This window comes from Mustela nivalis (assembly GCF_964662115.1).
Source record: "Mustela nivalis genome assembly, chromosome: 12".
In the NCBI taxonomy this organism is placed as follows: domain Eukaryota; kingdom Metazoa; phylum Chordata; class Mammalia; order Carnivora; family Mustelidae; genus Mustela; species Mustela nivalis.
The window spans coordinates 2,628,882-2,654,119 of NC_139031.1; the positions used below are offsets into that span (position 1 = coordinate 2,628,882).

The following is a 25,238-nucleotide window of genomic DNA, read 5'->3' on the forward strand; positions in this document are numbered from 1 at the left end:
CCCCCTCCTCCAGCTGCTCCTCCCCCTCCTCCAGCTTCTCCCCCTCCTCCAGCTGCTCCACCTCTAACTTCCCCTCTACTTCCTCCAGCTCCTCTTCCTCCTCCGCCAACAGCTGCCCCTCGTCCAGCTGCCCCCCAGCTGTCTCCTTCCACCAGCTGCCCCCTCCTCTCACTACCTCCTGCCTCCCCATTGCCCCCCTGCTCCTCCAGCGGCTGCCACCCCTGCCTCCTGGCCTTGCACCCCTGTAGGCCCTGCAGCCTGAGCTCTGCCCCTCTTGCTTCCTGGCCGGTCACTACTTCCCTCCCTATCTGCATCATTCTTCCTCCCTCCAGGTTTCTGGATCCCAGAGGCCCGCTGCGACAGCGATTGCAGAGCAGGCTGAATATACGGCGAAGCCAGCCCCACAAGTCTAGTTAACATCCGTCACCTTACGGTCACCAGATCCCCTGGGTGTGACGGGGACTTTGGAGATGCCCCCTCTCAGCCGCGGTTAGATACGCACCCCGGTGTTGCCAGCCACAGCCGCCAGGCTGCCTGGCACGCCGTTTCCCGCAGATACAAGCATCCGGGCATTGTGCCCCACACCCGAGGGCCCATGCTGTTACAGGCCCGCTGAACCTCAGTAGAAAGCAAGGAGGGAGGCGGGGAGGGGGGCAGGAAGGAGGGAGGCGCCGGGCCAGGAACGAACAGCAGGCTGGGAGGAAAGAGCTTGGGACGAGCAGGCGAGCAGGCGGGCGACCTTGGTCATCCCTCACGCTTGGCTCCAGGTCTGTGCTGCGCTGGGAAAGCGAGAGGCCGCGCTCCTCTGCCGCCTCCCCGATCTGACGGTACTGGCACCGCCGTGACGCTCTGCTCCATGAGGCCGTCCCCACCCGTCCCCCTCAACTGCTCCTGGCCACGTGTTTCGGCCCCTCTTCCGCTCCCCTCGCCGTCCCCTCCGGCCCTCGGGAGCCCCTCAGAGGCTCCGCAGGCTCTCCTCTCCCTGGTCGCTCGTCCCCATCCCTGGTGCCCGGACGACACCCCCACCCCCGCCCTGCTCCTCCCATGAGCCTCATCTCCGGGCTGAGTCTGGCTTCGCTCTGCGCCCTTTGTGGCTTTGTCTTCCCTTCTTTTCCTTTTGTTTCTGTGGGCTTCACTAAACTGTTTGCACACTTCTAGAGAAATCTCCGTCTTCCTCACGAGCCCATTCTCTCAGGCCCCATCGAGTGGGCCACCGTGCTTCCTGCGCCCCCAAGGATGCCTGGAGCCAACCATGGCAACAGCCCGAGGGGCGGCCGGCCTCCAGGACCGGCTCTGAGCCCCGCTGCACCGTCCTCATGCAGAAGGGACCTCAGGCCGTAAAGGGAGAAGGTTCTGGACCCCTAGCCCCAAGCCCCAAGCCCAGGTGCTTAGACAGCTCCAGCCTCATGGGCTTTGGGGCTGAGCCGCCGGCTTGGCACGAGGGGGTCTTTTCTCCAAACAGCTCCTTGCCCGTCAGTGACACGTGTCCCTAACACTGTCAGGTAATGGTAAGCATCTGAGAATGACACCGTCACACGAGGACGGAAGAGAACGCTGTCCTGTAGCAAACCCCACGCTGGGGAGGAATTCCAGCCTTGCCCAGGGGCCCCCTCCGTGCTGCACCCTAAGACTTTCTCTCTGACCCGCCTCCTCCTGGGGAAGGCTGGCACCCCGAAGTCAGGCCCGTCCCTGATGCTCTGCCCTGTGGCCAAGCCTCCCGGCCTCATGTCCCCACACCAAGCCCTGCCCTGATTAGAAATGTAGAACCGGTGGGAGCGGACGCCCCCGCACTTCCTGAGATGTTCCTTCTTTTCTCTCTGGGCCTCGGCTCTTCCCACTTTTAAAGTCCCCGGCACACAGAAAACGCAGCCGAGCGTGCAGCCCGGCTCGGCCCCTTCCGGGCTCGGGCGGACTCTGGGAACGGCTGCCATTCACCCTTCCCCTTCTGGTGGCTTCTGAACCATGAAGTTCCGCCCAGGGGTGCTCGGGACGAGCCCTGGGAGCAAGGGGCAGGCCAGGGGCTGGGGCCGGGGAGGGGGCTCCCCCAGGAGATTTGCTCCTGTCGCGAGGATCCCTCCTCCTCTGCTGACCGGGGTGGGATGGACGTGCCCGAGGGGACAGCCAACGACACTTAGCAGCAAAGCGGCGTTGCCCTGCGACTCGGTGGCCCCAGCCTGTGCTGGGTGGAAGGGATGGGGGTGTCTGGACGGGGCCCTGCTCTCCCTTGACCAAGGAGAAGGGGCAGGTGCCGGCTCGGCGGGGGCAGCCCTGTTCTGCCAGCTGCCGAAACCACGCAGCCTCCAGCCTCAGCCGCCTCTCTCAGCCTCTGTTCCTTGGGGTTCCCTGCTGAGGCCTCCAGGCCCAGTGCAGGCCGCTAGCCCTTCTCCCTGGCCCTCCGTCCAACCGCCCTTTCTCTGCCCCCAGATAGGCCTCCGGCCGCATGTTTCCAACCACAGCACGCTCCACGGCCTCTCCTGGCTCCTTAGGCCGTCCACGAAGGCAGGCTCTTTGCCGACTTCCAGCCTCTGTGTTCTCCACTCTTCCCGAGGCCCAGCCCGGCAGCCAGGGAGGGCTTCCTTCCGACTTGCCTGGGGCTGGCCTCCCTCCATCCCAAGCCCTGCTGGTCCCACCAGCATTGGGGCCCCCTCCACGTGCACAGACTCATGCCCAGCCACCGTGTCTGGGACTCAGGGGCCGCCAGGACCCTTCCCCGCTGTTGGGCACTCATTCAGGAGTGAGGAAGTCTGCAGCCCTGAGAAAGCATCTGCCTGGGCCCAGATCCGAGCTCCCCGCAGAGCGTCCCGCCCGGGAAGGCCCGCAGGCCCGTCCCCTGGCTGCCCGCCCAGCAGCGCTCTCCTTCTGCTGGGAAACTGCTCAGCCCTTCAGACCAGGCTCTGCCCCCTGAGCCTGGGTTCCATGGGCAGAGGACAGTCTCGATGGCACAGTCCTGGTGTGAGTAGTCGCGTCACACGGTCACACTACGTGTACGGCGACCACAGAATCTGCCGTTCGGCCTGAGACCCTGCAGCTGGGAGCGCTAGTTGCTGCCGCTCAGGGGCCCCAGCGGGAGCAGCGCCCTGCGGTCCCGGGCCTCCGGCTCCCACTGTACAGAAACAGTCCACAAATACGGATGGACGGGAAGTCTGAAGTGGTCAGATCTCCTGTTAGACAAAGCGGAGAATGCCGGGAGGCGTCCTGGCATCTCTCTGTGTGACAGGAGGGCTGGACCCCAGGCTTTGTTCGCGGGAAGAGGACTTAGGGAAGGATGCCAAGCAGAGTTCACTCCCCAGGCAGAACGGACAGTCCCTCTCAGGGCTGCTGGGGAGACGGAAGGAGCCAAGAGCCAGCCAGGTCTTTTGACAATGATGTGGGGGCTCTCGGGCCGCTCTGAGTCCAGACACCTGGGGTGGGGTGTCCCAAGGGCTACAGGGGTCAGTCCCCAGAGCAGCGGGGCCCCAAGCGGCAGGGAGCCCTGTCCAAGGGGATCAGGGAAAGATCAGCAACCGGCAGGGGGGCGCAGAGCTCAGAACGGGCTCCGGTGTCCGACAGGAAAGGACTGACTAGGAACTGAGCCAGGAGGGCGGCCGCCTCTAGTCAAGGACTCCTGGGTGTGCGGTGATGGCCAGAGGCTACACACGGAACAAAGGGCACATATCAGGTTCAGGGGACTCAGCTCAGACAACGATCACCAGTATCCACTGTCCCTGTACGGAAACTTGGCGCATCCCTGCCACAGCTGCCCGGTCAGTCCCTTGCCCCGAGCTCCTTGCCTTGAGGAGTGGCCCTGGACCGATTCTCTAAGACAGTGTGAGCGGACACAGTGCTCCCCCTGAGGCTGCCCCCTCCGAGCAGGGTCTCTCGGATGGGAACCATCAGGGCTGGGGTGGAGTCATGCTGTCCCATGCCGTTGGCCACCAGCCCCATGGGCAGCTAATTTAAATGAGCTAAGCTTAAACAAAACTCAAGCTTGGCTTCTCAGGTGCACCAGCCACACTGTGAGTGCCCGGGGGCCACGTGGCCTAGCGGCTACCATGCTGGAGAGGGCACGCGCAGAATGTTTCCGCCATCACGGAGAGTCCTGTTGGACAACAGCAGGGAGGGACGTGGGTTTCCAAATGACCCCCTGGACCAGAGCTGTCGCACCTCTGTGTCCCCTTCCCTGCAGAAGCCGTCATCAGAGAAATTAAACCTCCGTGTTCTTGGCAGATAGACTACGTTTTGGGGCCTCTTTGTTATAGCCACCTGTGGGTTTGTGGCCGTACACATCCACGTACGTATCTGCGGGCGTATGAGTCCGTGTACAGATGTGTAGGTGTATATATTTATATAAATATATATATGTGTGGGTATCGATGTTTATAAATACATGTTTGTGGGTATGTATGTTAAGGATACACGTACAGGCATACGTATTTTTGAACACGCATATTCATGTGCATATGTACGTGCACGTATATAAATTGTGCCTCACATCCGTGTGGGTGCTAATGTGATCGTCGAACGCAGAGCTTTTCGGGTGCCGTCTGTTTTCTCAGAAAGTACTAAACCCACAGCTACCATCAGGTTATGGGCCTCACGGCGCGAATTTGGATGTTAAGAAGAGGTGCCTTTACCTGGAAAGGTTGAGAATCGTCGCAGCAGACGAGGGGGACGGGCCTGGCTGGAGGAGGACGCGGGACTCGCAGACGGACAGCTGCCCGGCCGGAGGGCCTCCTGCTGCCGTGAGGAGGCTGTGCCGGGCACGGGGGCCTTTGACCACCGTCTGTCGCAGGCCTGGACCTAGGCTCGTGGAGCTGATGACTCGGAGCAGGCAAGGCACAGAGGAGTGTCCGGGCTTCTGGCCCGCGGGTGCAGGTGACCCTCTGACTGCCTAAAGCGGAAGGCACCAGAAATAGGGAAACTGAGGCACAGAGAGCCTGAGGGACTTTCTCGGACTCGGGCAGCTGGGCGGTGGCCGACCGGAGATCCAAGCCCGGAGTCCGGCTCCCGGCCACCCCGCGGTGGGTCATCCCCAGAGGCAGCGGGTGGTGGCACATTGTGGGTGTGTGGGACACCCTCGTCGCCTCCCCTCCCCTGGGTCTCACAGTCCTCCCACTGGCCTGTGTCCAGGCTGTCACATCACAGCAAGTGTGTGAATACATCCCCTGGGAACTCACACGACAGCCAAGAAATTAATTTTGTACAGGTCACCCAACACTTTCTGCAGAGTGACAACAGCCCTCCGTTCCTCCCGGTGTCCCAAAGATGGAGACACTGTGGACAGGACGCACGTTAGCTGGGTGTGATGTCACATATGCTTGCCCCCCCACCCCCGCAGCCTTGAGGCAGCCTCTCTGGGTCAGAGGACCTGGTGGGCGACCTGTAGCTCCAGGAATACCCCCCCAGGAAGACCCCTCCTGGAGCCCCTGTTTGGGGGTTCCATCCAGCCTGACCCTTGACCCAAGCAGAGAGTGGCCTGGAAGGCTCCCCGGGAGGGACCCTGGGGGAAGAGAAAACCCACGAATGCGGTGTGGGCCAGGCCACGGGGACAGCGTGAGAGCAAGGCGGGAGAGGAGTCTGGAAGAATCCGGATGTGTGCTTGCACAGCAGCGGGTCAGGGGCAGGCAGGCACTGGGGGCTTCCTACAGCCGAGGAAGGCCCAGTCCGACTCAGAGGACAGATCTCTGGTTGGAGAAACCTCACGGGCCGACACGTCTTCGTCACATCTGTGCCCAGAGGCAGGTGTGGGACAGGCAGTCACCTGGAGATGGAAAAGGGGTTTTGCTCTTCTGGGATGAAAAGGGGGTCTTGCAGACAATGACTCCGGGGGGCCCGGCCCCGGGAGGGCCCGGTGTCTGGACAGACAGCGGAAACCCTGAAAGTCACAGTCGGGCCAAGGTGGTGCAGAGGACAGCAGTGTCCAAATGCACACCCGGACGCCACGCATAGCAGGAGGTGCCCGGGCCTTGCACGGACCGGGAGTGTGGACCCACGGTGGACACGGTGGGGAGGGGCGAGCCGGTGCGGAAGGGATGAGGAGTGAAGCCCCAGAGAAGTCAGGAGGAGACTAACATGTCCAAGGCGGGAGCCAACAGGTCTCGCTGGGGTTGGAGCAGAGCTGGGGCGAGGAAGCACTCCCCAGGATGGGCCCAGCCTGTTTGCAGAGTTCGCGCGTGGGTGCCGCCTCCCCTGGGCCCCATCCCCCGCCCCTCCAAATGCTTCCTTCCACGCAGGCCCAGGGATTTCTGGGGAAAGATTGGCCCCGCCCCCAACCCAGGGAGGGCCCCAGCTGCTGGATAGGTCAGCACATCCCCTGATCATTGGCTCCGGGAAGTCACGTGACCCAATTTAAGCCAGTTAAGCAGGGAGAAACGCTCCCTGGGAACCTTTGGGAAGGCCCTTCTCTCTGAGGGTGGGACCTGGAGCTGGCTGTAGCTGTCCTTCTGGATGTGAACTAGGAAGCTCATGACCAAGTTTTTGCAGGAAGGCGACTCCATGCAAGGAAGATGGTTTAGAATGAAGCTGACACCTCGGCAGGCAGAGGGAAAGACAAAGGAAACCCGCCCTCATGACTTTGGCAAGCCTTGGTCAAGCCTGACCTGACGCCATCCGGCTGAACTGTGCGGCTTGTCTGAGCCGGGCTGAGTTCTCTCTTTCTGTTCCTTGTGATTGAGAGCATCCTAACTGACACAACTATTAATTCGTTTTATGTTAAGCAGTTCTGACAGGCTGGATAAATGAAGTGTTTCATGTTTATACGACTCAGTATCTGAAGATGCCGTTGTGATCACTGCAGCTAAAAGCATTTCTTAATTCATCATTATGTCTTCGCGTTGTGCGGTTTCTCAGGGAGCAGAGAGTAAAGGACAGCGGCCCCTGTGCTGCGTCCCTTGTGTTCTGGATGCTTAAAAAGGCCTCCTGCTGACGGGAATCAGCCAGACCCAGAAAGACAATTTGAGTCTGGGTCGGAGGAAAAATGGAAGTCTTCCTAGTTTTCAGGATTATTTCCAGATTGCTTTCTTCTCTCCTGCCCGCAAGTTGGACGCCCTGTGGGCACAGTTGGGTGTGGGTCTGCAGATTCTCCTACAGCGTCACATGTCCCCTTCCAGGCTTCTAGGCAGGGACACCAGCCTGGCAAGTGGGCACTAGGTGTTCTCAAGATGCCTCGGTCCCCGTGAGCAATCCCAACGCCCCCGGCCCTGGCCCTGCTGGCCGAGGCTACCCATCCATCCCAGCGAGGATCAGCACTCCTGACACCCAGCCGACCTCAAGGATCTAACCTCAGTGTGCAGAGCAGTTGCCCGACTTGTCTCCAAAAATCTCATGGGAGAAGAGGGCTGCCCTCCCGTTGAGCACATCACGGTTTGACTTCGGGTCCCAAAGCAATTAGCGTTTTATGACAAATACAGTATCGGGTAGAAACCAGCCTCACAGAGAGCTCACTCACCTGACACGCAGGTGTGCACACACGAATGCACACGTGCACTCGCACAGAGGTTTGGTGTACACTCAGCATGCACACATGGGCGGGTGTGCACACACGTGGGCACACACAGGTTCGCACACACGCACATACAGGCGTGCCCACTCACACACACACACACACACGGCTGCACACCCCACACATGGTCGTGTGCGGAATTCACACGGGTGCACACTCACCGGCACACACGCACACCTGCTCCTCAGGTCAACTTCCGGAGGCGGCTTCCCCGGGAACGGGAGCTTTCGCAGGGCAGGGGCTGGTCCTCTCCTTCTGCTGTGCTCACCGGGGCCTCAGCCGCTGGGGAAACAGGCCTCGCCCGCCCTCCCAGGCCGCAGGGGCTGGGGCCTCCCTCACTGGACTCTGGGGACCCTCAGCTCATCTGGCTCCTTCAGTCAGGGTCTCTGCCCCCCCAACCACCCCTACCACTGGCAGGCAACTGTCCTGCCTGGCTGGGCCTGCTCGGCCCCTCTGCCCTCAGCCGTCTCGCCCCTACCCACCCCCTCTGCAGCCTTGCAGGCCATCGTGGAGCCCGGCGAGCGGTCTGGGCAGTTCAGGGGTTAGCGGTTAGGAACACCATCACTTTGGGCCTGTTCACGGTGCAACTTGAAGCCACCCTCCACACCCCATCCCTGCATGATCTAGCATCTGGGGGTCATGTCCGCATGATTCCCCACCCACCCCAACCCAGGACACGGCCACCCGCGGACGACCATAACCCAGGATGTGGTCCGAAGGCCCGCCCACCAGCAGAAAATCTTCAGGCTGGCTCCAGGCCTCTGGTCTGAGACGGGGGCCTCTGCCTCCTGCATACCCCACCCCCACTCCTCCCTCCCGTGAGGCAGTAGGGGTCCTGGGGGCCTGTCTCAAGCTGCTGGCTGAGACACAGTCACATTTCCCCTAGTGCTCCCCCTACACACCCTTCACCCCAAACAAGGTCTGAGGGACCCAGAGTGGGCCCAGGACAGGATGGTCCTGGACCAATTCTGCCTCTGTCTTAGCAAATGACAGGAAACTGCAATGTCGGTCAATGGCTACTCTCTCAAAGGCAAGGGAAAAGCCCGCCTCGCCGCTCTCAGTTTTCCGTACTGTAGAAACACTATAATTTTGGGTGGAAGGGGTCATACGAGACACACAGCCAATCACGTGTGGTTTTCCTCCTGCTAAGGTAAATAGAAATGAAAATGTCAGTTTATCTGAGTTAGACAAGTGTCACCCAGATCATCAGAAAAGAGGGCTGGACGGAGGAGTGCCACCGAACTCGTCAGCCCTGAATTTTGATCACCCAGAGCGGATTACCAGAACGCGTCCAACACCGAAATAGCCCATCACATCACAGGGCGGCCCCGGGCGGTGCGAAGGCATGTGGCGCATCCAAGGGCTTCTCACGGAGCAGCTGATGCACACCTGACCCCCCATGGAAGATGCCACATCCTCCTGCGCCCCGTTCTGTCCCTCCCCGGTCAGCGAACCCCCCGCGTAGTCACACACTAAGCGTGTGTGGCAGTGGGGATGATTGTGGCCGTGGGCGTGCCTGGGGCTTCTATCTGGGTCTACACGCCTGAAGGTGCAGATGGGGAGACGTGGAGAGCGAAGACACGGAGCTGAACGGTCGGGGCAGGGGGACCGTCTGTCTTCCCTCAGGACAGGCTGGCCCCAGAGTCCAGGGTTCAGGGAGGCCCTCTGGGGCCGGGGCCTGCTGGCAAATCCGCGCATCTCATGGTCGGCTGAGTCCACCGCTGCATGTCCGACGTGGCTTGGCGGCTCGGCTCCGCACGGCCACGGAGGGACCCAGGCAGACGTGGGCCTCTGTGCTCTGTGACATTGCAGCTTAACCTGAGTGTCCAGAGCTTGAAGGCAGGAGAGGAAAAACGTGGGGAACTCACAGCTGCTTTTAGTAGCCTCAGACCCAAGGGTCCCAGGGAGCCACTTTGTCCCCAAGATCATTGGTCAGGGCTAATCTGGCGTCCCCACCTGACTGCCAGGAAGGCTGGGGAGCACACAGGTGCACATGGACTGTTCTGAGAGCAGTGCGTGGGTACAGCCCGCACCACACCTTGGCGGCCGCTTCAAAACTTGAGGGAGACTTGAGAGGATTAGGGCAGACCGACATTCCCAAGTCCTGGAAACCGGGGCGCGCCTGGGAGGGGGAGGGGGCGGCTGGGAGCCTCCCCTCCCCCACTGCCCAACGCCTCTCCTCCCCTGGGGGGGGGGGACGCTGGGTCGGTGGGAGCTGAGGACAGCAAAGGCAGGTCTCTGGAATGCGGGATGTGCGGCTGGCTTGAGGGGGAGTCAGGTTTTATGCCTGAGGCAGGGGGAACTCTAACACACACTAGAGCAGCAAGACAGAAATTACCTTTTAGATGGCTGCCATCAGCAATATTTCTGGGGCCGGCTTGCCTCCTGCAACCTCCCCGTCAAGTGGGCGCACCCTAGCTCCCGGGCTCGTACCCTCACATGCTCACACATTGACGTACAGACACACCTGCGATTTCATGTACCATTTTACCACAATGGCTGTGTTTGCAGGGGAGTGCGACGGACTGAGTTTTGCCTCCTCTCTCTGTAACTAATGACCTCCATCTGCATACAAGCACCTTCACATCTAATAGGAATTGAAACTCGCAAGAACCTGAGAGCTTCCCCCTAATCAGGGCAGTCCTGAATATACAGTTGGAGCTCAGCAAATAATTAATAGTAATGAAAATTGACATTGTAAAAATTAAAGTGAGGGGGCTGATAGAAAGGAATTGGTTTGGTTGTCAAACCTCAGGCCTAAAGGGAAACAGATTGCTTTGGAGAATCTTTTAATTAATTTCAGAGTTTCCCAGTTTCTTCTGTGCCAAATGAGCTGAGTTTCCTCCTCGGCCGTCAGGATCCTGTGCAGAGAGAGGGAGACACGGGGAGAGATGGTGTCAGGAATCCTGCCATCCCGGGAGCCTCCCCAATCCCCCTCCTCCAGCAAAGCAAGCTCTAGGTGAGGGGACCCAGCCCAAAGAGGGGCTGGTTTGGCACATTTACTTTCACTACCTATGAATGCACCAGGAGGTCTACCTCATTCATAGCTAAAATAAAAATGGATCTCCACCGTCTGACCAAGTTCAGCCACTGAGCTGCGGCATTAACTTGTATTCTAACAAGATTAAAATATATTTGTCCTGGGGATTAGCATACTTAAGTCTCCTTTTGCCTTTTTAGCCGGGGCAGGGTACTTTGATCTGCCTTGCGTGGCGAGAGCGCGGCTTGGGCCCAGCTCTCCGACTGCCAAGTGTGAAATCGGCCTGATGTCATCCTCATTCTTCATCTTCTACATCTTTCACCAGTTTAATTATATTTCCGCCACAAAGCTCTGGCGCCTCATTGCATATTCAAGTTAGACCAGGAAGCATTTAGAGAAAAAAGGTGCGAATGAGATACCCCTGTAGGGGGAGGGGAGGGGCCGCAAGCCGCGAGGTGCAAAGCCAGGGGCCGGCCCTGGGCGCCCCCGCCGGACGCTTCGACGGGCGCGGCTACGAGAGCCCCGGCCCCACCCCCGCGCTGCGCCCCGATGCCCACTCCGCGCGGGGCACGAGGTCACGCCCGCGCTGGGCTCGGGGTGTCGGCTCCGGCGCTGACCATCCTCGGACGCGCTGGTTCTGGCTCCTCGGGGCTCTGAGCCCTCAGGGCGCGCTCCCTCCCGCTAAGCCGGGGCCCTCCCCGCCAGGGGGTCATCCGCGGTCCTGCCGCCCCCTTAGAGGCAGCGAGCAGCGGCCACAGTAGATGCGGGGGCTCCCGGCGCCGAAGGGAGTGAGTCTGGCTGACCTTTGATCCTCGCAGGAACCAATTTCGCTCTCGCCCAGACCCGACATCCTGACCCTCCAGCCCTTTGCAGATTCCCCGGACCCGCTCGGAAGGGCCAGCTGTCGGGCAGAACGGGGCTCCAGCGGATCCCAGTGGGGCACCTCTTAGACGGCCTCGCCCCCCCCCCCCCCGCCCCCAACCAGAGCTTCGCCCCGCGGCTGAGGGCTGGGGATGGACAGGACGGAGGAGAGGCCGGGAACAGCCAGTCCTGTGCTGCGGGGGGCACCCCTCGGAGGGCACTCGTGTTTGGGGGAGGAAATGAACCACCTGCAGGGGTGGCTGCGGCTGACCTTCACCCCAGCCCCAGCCCCAGGCCCAGCCCCAGGCCCAGGCCCAGGCTCCTCGCGCTCCCGGCTGGAGTGTCTCCCGGACCAGGCATGGGGGTGGGGGTCTGCGGCAGGACCTTGGGTGTTACTTCCACTTACAAGCCGGGCAGAATAGAAATGCAGATGGGCTTCCCGGGCCCTGGAGAGCAGGGCAGCCTGGGAAACGCTCTGCGGCTGGCCTGCTTTGTCCGAGGCTTCCAGAGGCTCCACTCTCCTGGGGTGGGGGTGGGGGGTCTCTGCAGGTAAACCCTCAGCAGGTGGGCTGCAGTGATCCTCACTCTGCCACTTGGGAAAGACAAAGGGATGGGTCGTTCAGAAGGTCCCGATTTATGTCCATTTTTATTTTGAATCACCACTCTTGTGAAAATTAGGAGGTTAACAACACATTGCTTCTTAAATTGAATGATATAATTATAAAATTATCTCCACATAATTAACTCAGGATTATGTTTCATTCTGGTTAGCATGTAATCAAAGCCTGTTATGCTTTTAGCTATAGGAACAGCAATTAATTTAGAAGGGTTACCTAGACCCTTCGCTCTTCACACCCAGCAGCTCATCAGACCGCCAGGGCGCCCACTCGCTCTTGGAGGAAGCGGGAGAGACACGGGGGGTGGGGGACAGCAGGGGCATGAACACGGGCTGGGGCCCACGTGCCACGTGGAGCTTGGCTTCCGGTCTCGCTGTCCAGTAAGCTGCCGGCATCCCGTGCTTGGAGTCACATCGGGCTCAGGGCGATGGGATGATGTCGCCAAGCGCAGCGACCACAGATGGGAACGGGAGATGGAGTGCTGTGTGACGTGGCCGGGCTTCTGTGGAAATCCCAGGAGCAGCATCTTACTTATGCTGTAATGGAGAAAAACGTGGCGGGACATCCCGTAGTGAGGCCGTGTGTGCGTGTGTCGGAGCCACAGCCGTGATCCACTCTCCTCCTCACGATTTCCTCTTTTCCTTGCTTTAAACTCTGTAGAGGCTGCAGAAGGCTAGGCGCTCCACCAGAAACAGGCGCCAGGGTTGTGGGAGGCAGAGCCCGACACGGGTCATTGCTGAGTGGGGAGGCAACCCCTCACTTGCCGAGCCCTGAGCCCTGTTCTGTGCCGGGTGCTTTAGGCTCATTTTCCCTCATGAAAAACTCTACGGGGAAGCCCATTAGGTCAGTTTTCTTGCTATTGGAGAGATGAATGGCCGGCTGAGCTGGGCTGGGCTGGGGGCAGTTAGGATAGTTTACCTTCACTGTGGGGCACTTCTTATGGGCTACCTTATGGGTTTGCATGGAAAAAAAAAAAAACCTGAAACCTGAGCTGACCGAGCCCAAGTGTGGAAGCAAACTCAGCCCACTGCTTTGGCTGGCCTCAGCCTTTCCCCAAACAAACAAGCGTTGGAACCCAGCCTGGTCATCATGCATTCGAGGGACCGAGATTTTCCCAACTTTCACCCAGATGCTTTCACACGGGAAGGTATACTCTGAGACTTCTTAGTTGTAGCGTAAGCGGTGTATTGGGGACACCTTACTTGTAGTGATAGAAAAGGGGTACTGGCCTTGGAGCTTCATGATTCTGCCTTGTCTCCCCCGCACCCCCTCCCTGATTTCGAAGAAATACCAGCTTCCAGGGCTCACATTCTGTTGCTAGGAGTGGGAGACTAAAGCTACCGAAAACCTCAGGACAAAGTTTTGGCCCAAAGGGAAAAGTCCAGTGCAGCGTCCCCTGGCCGCTAAGTGACGCCAGAGGGCAGGGGCCCGGGTCCGCGAGGCTGGAGGGAAGCGGCCAGTCTGCGGCTGGGAGGGGCCGCAGACACAGAAACGGGGCAGCCACTCTTCACCGCGCGCTTGGCAGCTGGAGCCTGTGATTACCCATCCAAGGAGGAGAGAAAAGCGAAAGGAAGAAAGGGCAGTTAGCGGAGGGGGTAGAGGTTGGGGGAAGGAGGAGGCAAGCCGCGGCGGAGCTGACAGTCCCCTTCCAGACAAAGGACTTGGCGGGAGGAGAGAACCCCGAAGGCGCGGCTGAAAGGCTCTGGGCGGCCCCTTCCGCAGGCAGCGCCCGCTCCGACGCTCCGACCGCACGGCCAAGTTTCAAAGCCCGACAGATGGGGACGGGAGGCAGCCCGCCCTGGTGCTTCCAGACCGTCAGTGCACGCAGTGATCCCCGCCGTTCCTCGGCCCCATGGAGCACCCCACTGTGCCAGGGTCCCTCCCGCCCGCGCGCCCCACCCTGACCCTGACTTCCTTCCCAGTCTGGGGGGGGGACTGGGACAGGGCCTCTCTGGGATGCCTTCCAGGCAGAGGGGCCGGAAAGGCGGCCTGGGAGGCAGATCTGGCTACTCTTTGTTTCTGCTCTGAGCAAAGTGCGGGTCTCAGTTCTGAAAGGGGGCCAGCCAATAGAGGGGGTAGGTGTCCCGTGCTCTGGACCTAAGGTTCCCCTTCCCAGAAAACTGGCCCTGGCATCTCTCAGGGAGATGGAGGGCCCAGGAGTCTGGGGACCCCCTACCTCTGGCCTCTAGAGTTGTTGCTCAGGCCTCACTCAGGCCTGGGACTGGGCCGACAAGGGCGGTAAGCTTGGGCCACACCTGTTCCCTGGGACCCCGGAGTCGCTCTGGCCCCCCTCCCTCCATCTTGGGCCCCCCAAATCCCCAAACTGAAGATGTGGCTGGCACTCTGGCACCTGAGCACCGGGCTACTAACAACGACAATAATAGTAACGGACGGTCATAGTAACGTCGGTCGCCACCGTCGGCCTCGCCAGCCAGAGACGGAGCAGCGGCGGACCACGCTTGATTAAATCTCATAATTAGGAGCCACTTTAATGAATATTATCACATTTCAGGCGATTTCAAGAATGGCCTTTTTTTTTTTTCCGTGGGCGCGCCGCAGAAATACAATGAAGCATTTGAAATTAGTAACAACGTGAATTGTGTATCCAGGGCTCACGCGGCCTGGTGGGGGGGGGTCGCTCTCGCCAGGGTCAGGGACACGCGCGCCAGAGCTCCCGGCGGCCGCACCCACGCGCGCCCGTCTCCGCCCGCGAGGGGCCTCCCCCGCCTGCCAGCACGCGGGGTCCCGGGACGCAACCCTCCGTCCTCTGCGTCCGTCCAGAGGGGAGCCCGCGAGGCCCGGCGCAGGGGCTGCGGTGCGGGTGTGGCGCGGGTGTCGGGGTGCGGGAGTGCCCTGCAGAGAGCGGTGGGCACCGCGCTCTGGCCCTGGGTCGCCAGTGTCTATGCGCCTCCAGCCGCGGCTGCTCCTGGGCGGCGGCGGGTTTCGGCGGAGCCGGGACGTCCCCGGGCGCTTGGGGAGCTGTCGGGCAGGCGAGACGGCGGAGGTCGGCTGTGGAATCCGCGGGAAGCGGAACGACTTGCCGCCGAGCGAGGGCGAGCGAGCGCGGCCTCCCAGCCAGCGCGGGGCGGGCAGCGCGCTTCACGCCTGGGGTCTGGGTGTGTGCGGGGAGCCAGCCGAGCGCCGCGTGCCCGAACACCTGCCCGGGGCGTCCGGAAGCCCCCAGCGATTGCACCTTTTGAGTCCAGGAAAGCAAACAACAACAACAAAGTCTGGGTCCTCCTGGAGATCACACGAGGTCAGCTGCGTGGCTCCTTCCTAGCTTCCCCTTAAGAAAGCCCATGGTGGTCCACACCAGACGACCCTCAGGCCTGCTTTGACCCTAGGATTCTGACTCCAGCCTGACGGTTGGACCCCCCCTCATCTCACCACTTTGGCGGTGGGAAGAGGAAGGACTTCTGAACCCCAAGGGGCCCTGCTAAGCCTCTCTGGCACCCCCCCACACACCCGCAGGAAACACCGCTCAAGAAGGGGAGGCGGCCACAGGCATCTATACTCCCCCACCCAGGCTCTCAGGCCCCGCATAGATTTTGCTGGGCTTGGAGGATCCTGGACCCAGACAGGCCTGGGCCATGGCAGCCCTCGGCTGGAAGGAGCAAGGGCTTCCTTTACAACCCCGCTTTCCTCTGAAGAACATTTATGGAACTGGCCTTCTGGAGGTTGAACAGTCTGGCTGGGGCTCCAGCCCAAGGCTCCACCAACTCTCGGAGCTGCAGTCCTGGTGGAGCCCTGAGTCCAGGAGGAAGCAATCCGGCTCTGGATTCAGAAAGGGACCTTGCCTCCCCTGCAGGCCTGGCTCTGGTCTCCACTTGCCACTGAGAGAGAGAGAGAGAGAGAGAGAGAGAGAGATGCCGGCTGGGGCAACAGGGACTCTTCACGAGCCTCAAACTTAGATTGAATTTTAAAATGTAATAAATATGGGAGCAAAACCAGAATCTCAACCATTTGAGGGTCTAGGGGTTCATTCCGTCCAATCCCTTGTCAGAGACAAATAAATAAATAAATAAATAAATAAATAAATAGAAAAGAAAAGAAAAACTCCCTATGCTGCTGCAGGCTTAGTGTTTGCTTGCACTCCTCTGAGGATGGGGAACTCATTACTTTACAAAAAAGGAACTCATTACCTTAGAAAATTGTACCAGTAGAAAACTGTACCTTAGAAAATGTACCGTTTTCAATCAATAATGTTATGATTTGTGAACAGATTAAAAAGAATGATTGTTTAATGTTTAATGTCTTTAAAAAGAGAGAGAGAGAGAGGGTGACCAATCAGGTAATAGAAATTGCCCCTGTCCTTTTTGTTTTGTGTTTACTCTAAAGAATCCTCAGAATTATGTAGGGGAAGGGGGAGACACTGGGATTTCCTGATTGATCACACCCTATTGGCGATGACCCTGGGGCACTCCTGAGACTAGGCAGGTAGGGCTCCAGAGCCTCCGTGGTGAGACCCCAGCTTTCTCTGGCTTGATGCATCTTTGCAAATCCTGGGAGGAGCCCCTCTCCTGCCCCAAAGGCCCAGCTTCCATTTGGGAAGCCAATGTAGAACCCAAAATACGGATCTCCTTTGGCAGCAAATGATCCTTGCGAGTCTCTGAGTTTCTTTCTTTTTCATGGCAAGGAAGTTTGGACAGAGATCAGTTGGGCACACCTTGTGCACTCAGCTATCCTGGCAGGACACCCTGGCTGTCACCACTCTCCCCAGAACGCTACCCGGATGGATGCTTCTGGTGTTCTGGTCAGCTCAGACACAGTCTGTCCTTCCCCTGCCTCAGCCTTTGGATGTGTCCAAGTCCTTTGCTCTGGGCATAGAAACAACAACAAAACATGAAAAAGGAGAACCCTCCCCCTCGGGAGCAACATCTCTCTCCCTCCTGTAGGAACAGTGGAGAGACAAACCTGTTGCATTTCGTAGGATTTTCAACAATTATGCAATGAAATGGCACCATACTTTTGAACACTTCCTTCTGGCAAATAAGTGTACTTAAATTACTTTGGTTTTTCTGTGCTCACACATGGAGATATTCAAAGTGTCTTCATTTTTTTTTTTTTTTTAATTTGCACCTCTGCCTGTGAAGGTAGGCAGGTGCTCCCCTGCTCCGATCACGGCAAAGGGAGGGAGCACCCACACGACGGGGAGGAGGCCCAGAGCCGTTGGGCCAGACTTGGAAACACACTTAGAAAAACTAGTCATGCCAACTTGGACATCCAATATTTTACAATAAAGCGGGTTTTGTTTTTATTTAATGTAACTTTCAAGAATTTAAACACACAAAAAATGCAAGAGAAATGTTCACAATGCTGATAACCACAGTTGTAAATAGAAACATTCATTTCTCATAAGATTATAAATATTTGATGCTGGAACTGTAAAATGCACATGTTTTATAAACTAAAAATAAAAAAAAAAACAAAAAAACTTTGCTTCCTGCTAAAAAGGCATATCATTTCATTGAGTTTCCTAAGCAGCAGATGGTTATTCACAGAATTTTAAATTACAACTTTTTTTTATAGTTTCCTTTTTAAAAAGGTTTGCACTAGTATGTACAAAGTGAAACTATTATCGCAGTGAAATAAAGAGGTTTAAGGCAAAGAGAGACGTTCACCCTCAGTCCTGGGAGGGGGGCATTCGGCTGTGGGTCTGGTTCAGCTACCGACACACGCCGCCCCCGCCCCTGGGCTGTCCCGGCTGCAGATGGACATTTGGACACGATTCTTTTCCCATACACTAAACAGAAGACAGTGCAGAGTTATATATATAGATAATGTGTTTGTTTATATATATGTACTTGGTGGGGATATATTGAATATATTTAATTTACACTGTACCACACCTTCAAAAAATAAAATGTATATTTAAAAAAAAAACAAGAAAAGACAAAAAGTGATAAGAAATGATTATTTACACATTTTCCTCCTTCCTCACGATCCTGGAGGATTCTGAGTTCCTCTAAAAGTCAAGGGAGCCACATGCTGGGGAACTGTGGACTCGTACACTTCCGTGCCTGTGTGCACGCGGTACACAGATACGTACACACACACATATGTACCTTGAAAGAATGCTCTCCAAAGCAGAAGCAGCCACTTAAAAAAAGAGGAAAAAAAAAAAGGAAAAGAAAAAAAGAAAGGAAGAAAAACAAGAAAGGAAGAAAACACCAGCTCCGTCGGGAGAGCCCTCTGCCCCGGAGGCAGCAGACCTCCACCATTTCTGGGGCCCACGGAGCGCCTGGGGGAGCTGAAGGGCAGCAGGAGAGTCCTGGGGCCTGAAGGGACAGGACAGGGGCAGCTCCGCCACCACCGGCCACATGCTGGGCCTATGGGCCTGGGATCCCTGAAGTGGTGCCCAGAGGCGAGAGAGCTGGCTGTGGCAGCGGGGCGGCTGGATTGGGGACAGAAAGACAGACGCGGACTGAAGCACAGGGAGGTGCTGGCCAGGCCTTGGTGAGGAGGAGGAGGGGGGAGCAGGGGGAGGAGGAGGAGGAGGGGGAGGAGGAGGAAGAGGAGAGAAGGCCGGAGGAGAAGCGCCGGTGCGGCTGGGGGCCTGGAAGGCCCCTCGGCCCAGCCCAGAGCGCTCCTGCCCACCGCCAAGAAGCAGCGGCACTCCTCCCAGGACCCCAGTGTCCCTCCGGCTGCCGGCTGCCGGGCTGGGGTGCAGACCCTCCTGCTGGCCTCACCAGGCCCACACAGACAAAGGGGCAGAACTCAGAGACCAAGTAGGAGCTATTTATTCGGTTCACAGTCCCGTGAAATGCAGCAATAAAAATCTTTGGACTTTAGCAAGTTGTTTTAATTTTTTTCTTCTTTTGAAATTAAAAAATAAAAGTGTCCCAAGTCCCACAACGGAGCCTAGGGGATTAGAAAAGATGAAACCCTAAGCAGCCCCCTCCGCAAAAAAAAAAAAAAATCATAAAATTAGCATAATCTCATAAACACTGGAAAACTCAAAAATATTTTATAGTCAGATATTTGGGATTTTACACCACCTGTAAATTATATATACATAGAATATTGCAGAACCATAGCTAATACACGATATCTTCACTATTAATGCTGGTATAATCTTTATACACTGGCCCTTTATGATTTTAAATTATTGCATTGCTTAGCGCCAACGGAGGCCGGCCCCGGCGCCCGCCCGCCCTACTCGCTGTCCGACTTGCCCTCCTTGGCGGTCGTCGAGTGGTTGTACAGGCCCTGGGCCATGAGGTGCACAGCCAGCGTGTTCTTGCTGCCCGTGGCCTTCTTGATCTTGGCCCGCTTGTTCTGGAACCAGATCTTGATCTGCGACTCGTTGAGGCTGAGCTCCTGCGCCAGGCTCTGGCGCCGCTGCTCGGTCAGGTACCTGTTGGTCTGGAACTCCGCCTTGAGCCGCTGCAGCTGCTCCGCCGTGAAGGCCGTGCGGGGCCGCTTGTCCTCTTTGTTGGGGTTCTTCTTCTTTGGTTTGCGGGACCTGGGACCTGGGTGGGCGCGGTGCACAGAGAACTGGGTTAGGAGGGCTCCAGGCCTGTCTGCCAACTCAGGTCCCCATCAGCCACCTCCAGGACCCACCCCTGGAAAGCCAGGCTCAGGACATCATGGGGTGTAAGGAGATGTGTAGCGGTTGGGGCAGGCTTAGCGGAAAGGTCTCCAGGGGCACCTGGCTGGCTGGGGGGGGGGCGGTGGAGCATGCCAGTATTGATCTTGGGGGTCTGAGCTCCAGCCACACATGGGGCACAGAGTTTACTTAAGATTTTTCTAAAAAGAAGAAAGAAAGGTCTCCAGATAAAAGGAAAACTCCTGCAGGAAAGAAAACCCCCCAAACTTCCTAGCAGGGCCGTCTTTGCTATCCCTCTCTGTCCCGGAGTAAGGGGAGGGAGGCCCGGGGGAGGCCCTAGGAAAGGTTGGGGGAGGGGAGGGGCAGCCAGAGCAGCAGCACGAGCCCAGAGAATGGCGACAGGAAGTACACTGGCTGCCCACAGGGGATGCCCTCGGGTGCCAGGGGTGGCGGAGTCAGGGGGCAGGTGCATCCAGAGAGCGGGAGAGGCCCTGGCTCTGCCTCCACCCCCCAGCCCCCTTTCTGCCTCCCCTAAACAGCATTGTGGGCCCAAGTTCATTGTTTCCTTCCAGGAGAGGAGGGAGCACAGGGATCCGCCGGGGATGGGGAAGGATCACTGAGCCACTCAGAGCTCCCCCTTCACCTCCCACCAAGTCTCCCCGGCAGAAGAGGGGACCGGGTTCCCCCATTCTGGAGCCGCCTCCCTGGAGACCGCAGAGGAATCCAGCTGACCCTGTGCAGAGAATTCTGATCCTCCACTCGGGTTTCCTCCCGCTGGGACACCCCCTGCAGCACTCGAGATTGCTGTGGGACAGTGGTGGCGAGGTCTAGGACCCCACCACCTGAAAAGGCCTGAGTGAGGGGAGCAGAGGGGAGGGCCAAGCGCTTTCTTTTTGGTGGTATCAAGAAATTCAGCCCTACAACGGTGTCTTTGAGGGAAGAGACGGCAAAGGCCCGTTAGGGGAAGGAGTCTGGGCTGCACGTGTGGGTTTCTTACTCTGGGAAGTGAACCAGCTTTGGGGGAGCTCCGTCCCCAGCTCCTTCCCAGACAGCCCGCAGCAGGGAGGCTGGACCCCTGCCGGCTCCCTTAAGCTGCCAGAACCCCCATGGTCTCAGAGCCCACCCTGCAGGCCAGGGGACAGTCCCGCCACCCTGCACAGCAGCGGCGGAGGGATCTCGGCGGACGCACCAGACCCGAACCCGGAGAGTGAAGAAAGCAGGGGGCGCGGGGTCCGGCTGGTCCCCAGACCCAGCGGACCCGGAGAACTCCCTGCCCGCAGACCCAGCCGTGCGCTCTCGGGGAGGCAAACTCGGGAAGAGGGGCTGTGGGCGCTGGCGAGGGGTCTCCAAGGGCCGTTTGGCTTAAACTCCGAGCCTTTTGGATTTGGGGGCAGACCCACACTCACAGCCGCGGCCCCGCGCACACAGCCACCCCCGCGCGCGCGCACCCACCGCTCCCGCCGCGCACACTCCGAGGGCGCGGGTTCCGCGCCAGCGGGCGGGCTTCGATCGAGAGGCCTCCGGGGCGCGCGCGAAGGGTTAGCGGGGTCTCCGGGAGGCCTCGCGAGGCCCCGCACCCGCGCGGACCCGACCGTGGCCTCGTGCTCCGGGAGCCGGTTCTGCGCCTCCACTGTGCGGGGAAGCGCGCGCCCTGCCCGCCAGACTCCTCCTGCACACACGAACCAGCCCGTAAACCGATACACACCGTTTTGCGGAAAGGAAATCTCCCTAAGATCAGAATTTTTAGTTCTCTTTTTCTTTCAAAACGCACACACTTGAGAAACAGAAGCAAACATCAGCGAAGAAAACTCTGCCTCTCTTCTTTCTAAACGGCCGAGGAACACAAACGTTACCTTACGGGTCTCTTTTTTGTAGTTGTTGCTTGTTTGTTTTTGTTGTTGCTGTTGTTTTGTTTTGTTTGGTGTTTTTTTGGTTTTGTTTTGTTTTGTTTTTAAGTCCAGGAAGAGCAGCGGCTGGGGCCCGGCCGGGCTGCGGGGCTCCCTCGGCCACCGGGGCCTGGCGCGGCCGGGGCTCTGCGGCAGCACAAAGCCGGGCCGAGGCTCCTCGCTGGCCGCATTGTGAGTCTATATGTTAATTAAATATTAACAAAGGAGGGAGGCGAGAACAATGGAGCAAATTTCAGATCTAGCTGGAGAAATGTGGATTTCACCAGAAATACACAAACACGTTTCTGAGGGAAGGCGGCCAAGTGGAGACTCGGTTGTGCTGGGATTTGGGTAAACAAACCCCACAAAACAGTTGAGGGGTGGGGGCCAGCGGGGTCGGGTCTGCATTACCAGCTCCGGGACAAATGGAGTCCGTCCCTAATGGCGGTTTGCAGCCACGGACCCCCATTTCATGTAACCGATGATTTCTACATGGATGTGCATTTAGCTTTTAAAAATCCAGATCTATGAAAAATACACCCAGAACCCCTGCAAACACCCGCGGGCCCCTCCACCCACCCTCCTGCAGAAATCGGCTTCTTTCCGCCCTGGGAGCTGCCCCAGGAAACCTCCAGGAGAAGGTCCTTTCTTTGGGGGACTGCAGGCCTCCCTCCTCCCAGCAGTGTGCAAGATGGGGGCTGAGCTCCCCTACCCTGCAATCAGGCAACGTAATCGCAGAGAAGGGCCCCTCTACTGCCATCCCTTCCCTATATCTATTCCCTGCTCCTCCCTCCTCAGCCCGGGCCCAGGGGTCTAAGGAAGAGCCTGGAACCTAGCTCTTTCTTCCCTGGCTTCATCTGGGATAACGGGGTCGTAGGAGCAGTCTAGGTCTGCAGGACCCGAACATGGGTCCTGGGTCTGGACTGAGTTGGAAGAACGGAGAAAGGGTTAAGAGTGCTAGCTTCTAGGCCAGTCTTCCAGCCACCCGCGGTGTCACCAAATAAACTCCAGCCAGGAGAGCGGCAGATTAGGGACTTTTGGTAGTGGCCCCAAAAGCAAGACTGAGAGGGAAGGTCCTGTCGCTTCTGTTTTCCGAAGCTATCTGTACCCCCCCCCCCCCCCCCCCCCGGCGAATCAGTCCAGCCCCCTCTCCTCCTCGGCCGCTGCCCTGGCCAGCGTCAGCCGCACACAATGTCTGTTTGTGCGTCTTTGTGTGTGCTGGGGTTGGGGGTGGTGTCCTGGTGTCTTCTTCCTTCGGGCAAGTTCCCCCGCCTGTGCCGCCCCGCAACCCCGCAAGCCTCCCCACGACGGGCTCACCTGAAGAAGGCCGGTCCGAGTAGCGCGTGCAGTAGACCCAGGCCGGCCAAAGCATGGGCTGCGCGCCCAGGTTGGCGCTGGCCTGCGAGCTGTCCGAGTCCGAGCTCACCGACAGGTCGCCGCTGCCCAAGGCGCGGGCCTTGAGCGTCCCGTCCAGGGGGGCCCCGGCGTCGCCGCCTTTCTTGGCGCCGCCGTGCAGCGAGAGCGCCTTGGAGCCGCCTTCCCCGTCGCCCGGAGAGTCGCCGCCGCCGCCGCCGGGCAGCGGTGCGGGCGCACTGGGCGCGTTCTGCCGGGCCTCTCGGCCAGACCCCAGGAGGGGCTCGGCGCCGCCCGCGCCGCCGCCTCCTTCCGCGCCGCCCGCGCCGCCTTCCCCGCCGGCTCCACCGCCTCGTCCTCCTCCCGCGCCGGCACAGCACGTCCCCGTGTCCTTCCTCCGGCCGAACTCGGGCCGCAGGATGTTGTCGATGAAGAAGTTGGTGATGCGGTGCGGGTGCTGGTGGTTGCCCGGCGCCTGCAGGACCGCGGGCAGCATCAGAGCCCGCCGGCGGCCAGTGTCCGCGTCGCCCGGGCTGCCGCCGCCGCCCGAGCCGCCGCTGGGGCTGGATTCCGGCTGCCGCTGCCCCTCCGCCGCCGCCGCTTCGCTGGGCTTCGGGTCATTCTCCTCCATGCTGTTCACGACAAATCCCAAACTGGTTCTCCGGGGACCCTCCCCCCCGCCAATCAGCCCTCGGCCCGCCCGTGGCGCGCACCGAGACACTCGCGGCCGGCTCGCGCTCCTACCCCGCCGAGGCTTCCGAGGGCGTGCGCGGCGGCCGAGGCCAGGGCTGGGGTCCTACAAGTCACCGGCCGCGTTTGGAGGGGAGCCACGTTCCGATCCGCGAGTTGAGTTAGAAAATACCAAGAGTCTCCCCGCGCCCAGACGCCGGGAGGTTCAAAAGAGTCGGGTCCTCGTCTTCGCCGCGCGCCTTCCCCGGGCGCTACCCAGTCACAACGGTCCGGCGGGGAGCCGGGGCTCCTCCAGGGCTCCGCGCTCCGCTCCGCGTCCGGCTGCCTCCGGCTCCGGCTCCCGCGCTGCCGCCGCGGCCGCCCGGGGCCGGAGCTGCGCGCATGCAGGCAGCGCGCTCCCCCGCGCTCACGCCCGCCCGGGCCCGCTCGGGCCGCCGCCGCCGCCGCCGCCGCCGCCCGGCCGCCCCCGCCCGCGCGCCCCGGCCGGCCCTCGAGGGTGCGGGGCGCGAGCGGTCAGCGCGCCCGCCGCCGCCGCCAGCACGCACATGGAGGCCCGCGGGCCCGCGCTGCGCTCGGCCGCCGCCCCGCTGCGGGCCCGGGCGCCCCACCGGCGTGCGGCCGCGCCCCCGCCGAGCCCCGCCGAGCCCCGCGGCCCGAGGCGCATGGGTGAGCGGCGGGAGGCGCGGGCCGGGCCGGGCGGTCTGCGCGCCCTCGCCGCCTCGGCCTCCGCGCGGGCTCGGGCGCTCTGCAGGCCACTTGGCGCGACCTGAGACACTTTCACTCTGGATTTTTGTTCTTATTTTTAACAGAGCCCCCTCGAGTGACGTCGCGGGCCGGGCTCCTGGACACGTGCCTCGGGCCAATGGCCGCGGCGCGGCGCGCCCACGTGACGCGCCGGCGGCCGCTCGGTGACAGGAGCCGCTCGCCGCCCCTCCCCCGCCGCCGCCGCCCCTCCCCCCCTTAAAGCGGCCGCGTCCTCCGGCTCCGCGTGCGGGAGCGCCGGCCCCAGCGAGCCCGCGACCGTGCTTCCTGCGCTCGCTCGCGCACTCGCCGCCGCCTCTCGGTTCGGGGGCCCGAGGAGCCCCGGCCACAGCCCCGTCAGGTCACCCCGGTGTGCGTCCGTGGACACGCGCTGGAAGACTGCGGTTTTTGACATTTCCATATTGTTTACCGTGGGGAAAAATCCCACAATTCCTTGCACAAAATGCATAAATAATATTAAATGAGCTGCCGAGGTACAAAGGGACGTTTGTCGTCTCCTTTCCTTGCTGGTGGAGAGGGAAATTGTCACTTACTCTTGACTTGGCTAGCCTGGCAGATTCCTGTCTTACACGCAGAGCGGGCGCGCGGGACCCTCCTCCTGTAGACGCTCATTGTAAGTGTGCATGTGTGCGCGTGTGCGTGAGCAGGGAGGCCGTGCAGAGGCGGCATTCCACCCCGGGAACACAGACCCTCCTGCAGCACGCGTGTAGATCCCACGGAGCGCGGGGGCGCGACGGGAGGCTCCGTGCGGGAGAAGAGAAGTAAAGGAGCATGGCGGGTGACAACGCGGCTTGTGTCTGGGGAAGGAGAGGCAGGCTGACGGTTCGGCCAAACCTTCAAAACCGTCCGGAGAGAAAACACCCCAGAGCGACCCCTCCCCCACCCCACACCCTGTTTCTCAGCCACCCCCCAACAGCCCCCCATCTCTATCCCCACTGAGCGGCCACTGAGGGCCATTCACCACATTTTCTTTGTCCTAGAATCCCTTAAACTAGTCCCCGGGAGAGCAGGCGTGTGTAGAAGGGGTGGAAGGGTGAGGGCCCCAGTGTCTCCACACCCC

General features: G+C 59.9%; 1 protein-coding gene across 1 annotated transcript; it reads right to left on the reverse strand.

Moving 5' to 3' along the window:
- Positions 1 to 17,160: 17,160 nt before the first annotated feature.
- Positions 17,161 to 24,832, reverse strand: EN2 (engrailed homeobox 2). The gene is made up of 2 exons (XM_082692958.1): positions 22,691 to 24,832; positions 17,161 to 19,410 (listed from the first exon to the last, which is right to left on the reverse strand). Exons 1-2 carry the CDS (start codon positions 23,355 to 23,357, stop codon positions 19,094 to 19,096), a joined length of 984 nt encoding a protein of 327 aa, XP_082549084.1. The 5' UTR covers positions 23,358 to 24,832; the 3' UTR covers positions 17,161 to 19,093.
- Between the last annotated feature and the right edge of the window lie 406 nt (positions 24,833 to 25,238).

Coding starts and splice junctions, on each gene's coding strand:
- EN2 (XM_082692958.1), bottom strand. CDS start 23,357: ATGGAGGAGAATGACCCGAAGCCCAGCGAAGCGGCGGCGGCGGAGGGG. Junction 19,411..22,690: donor CTCGGACCGGCCTTCTTCAG/GTGAGCCCGTCG, acceptor GCGCCCACCCAG/GTCCCAGGTCCCGCAAACCA.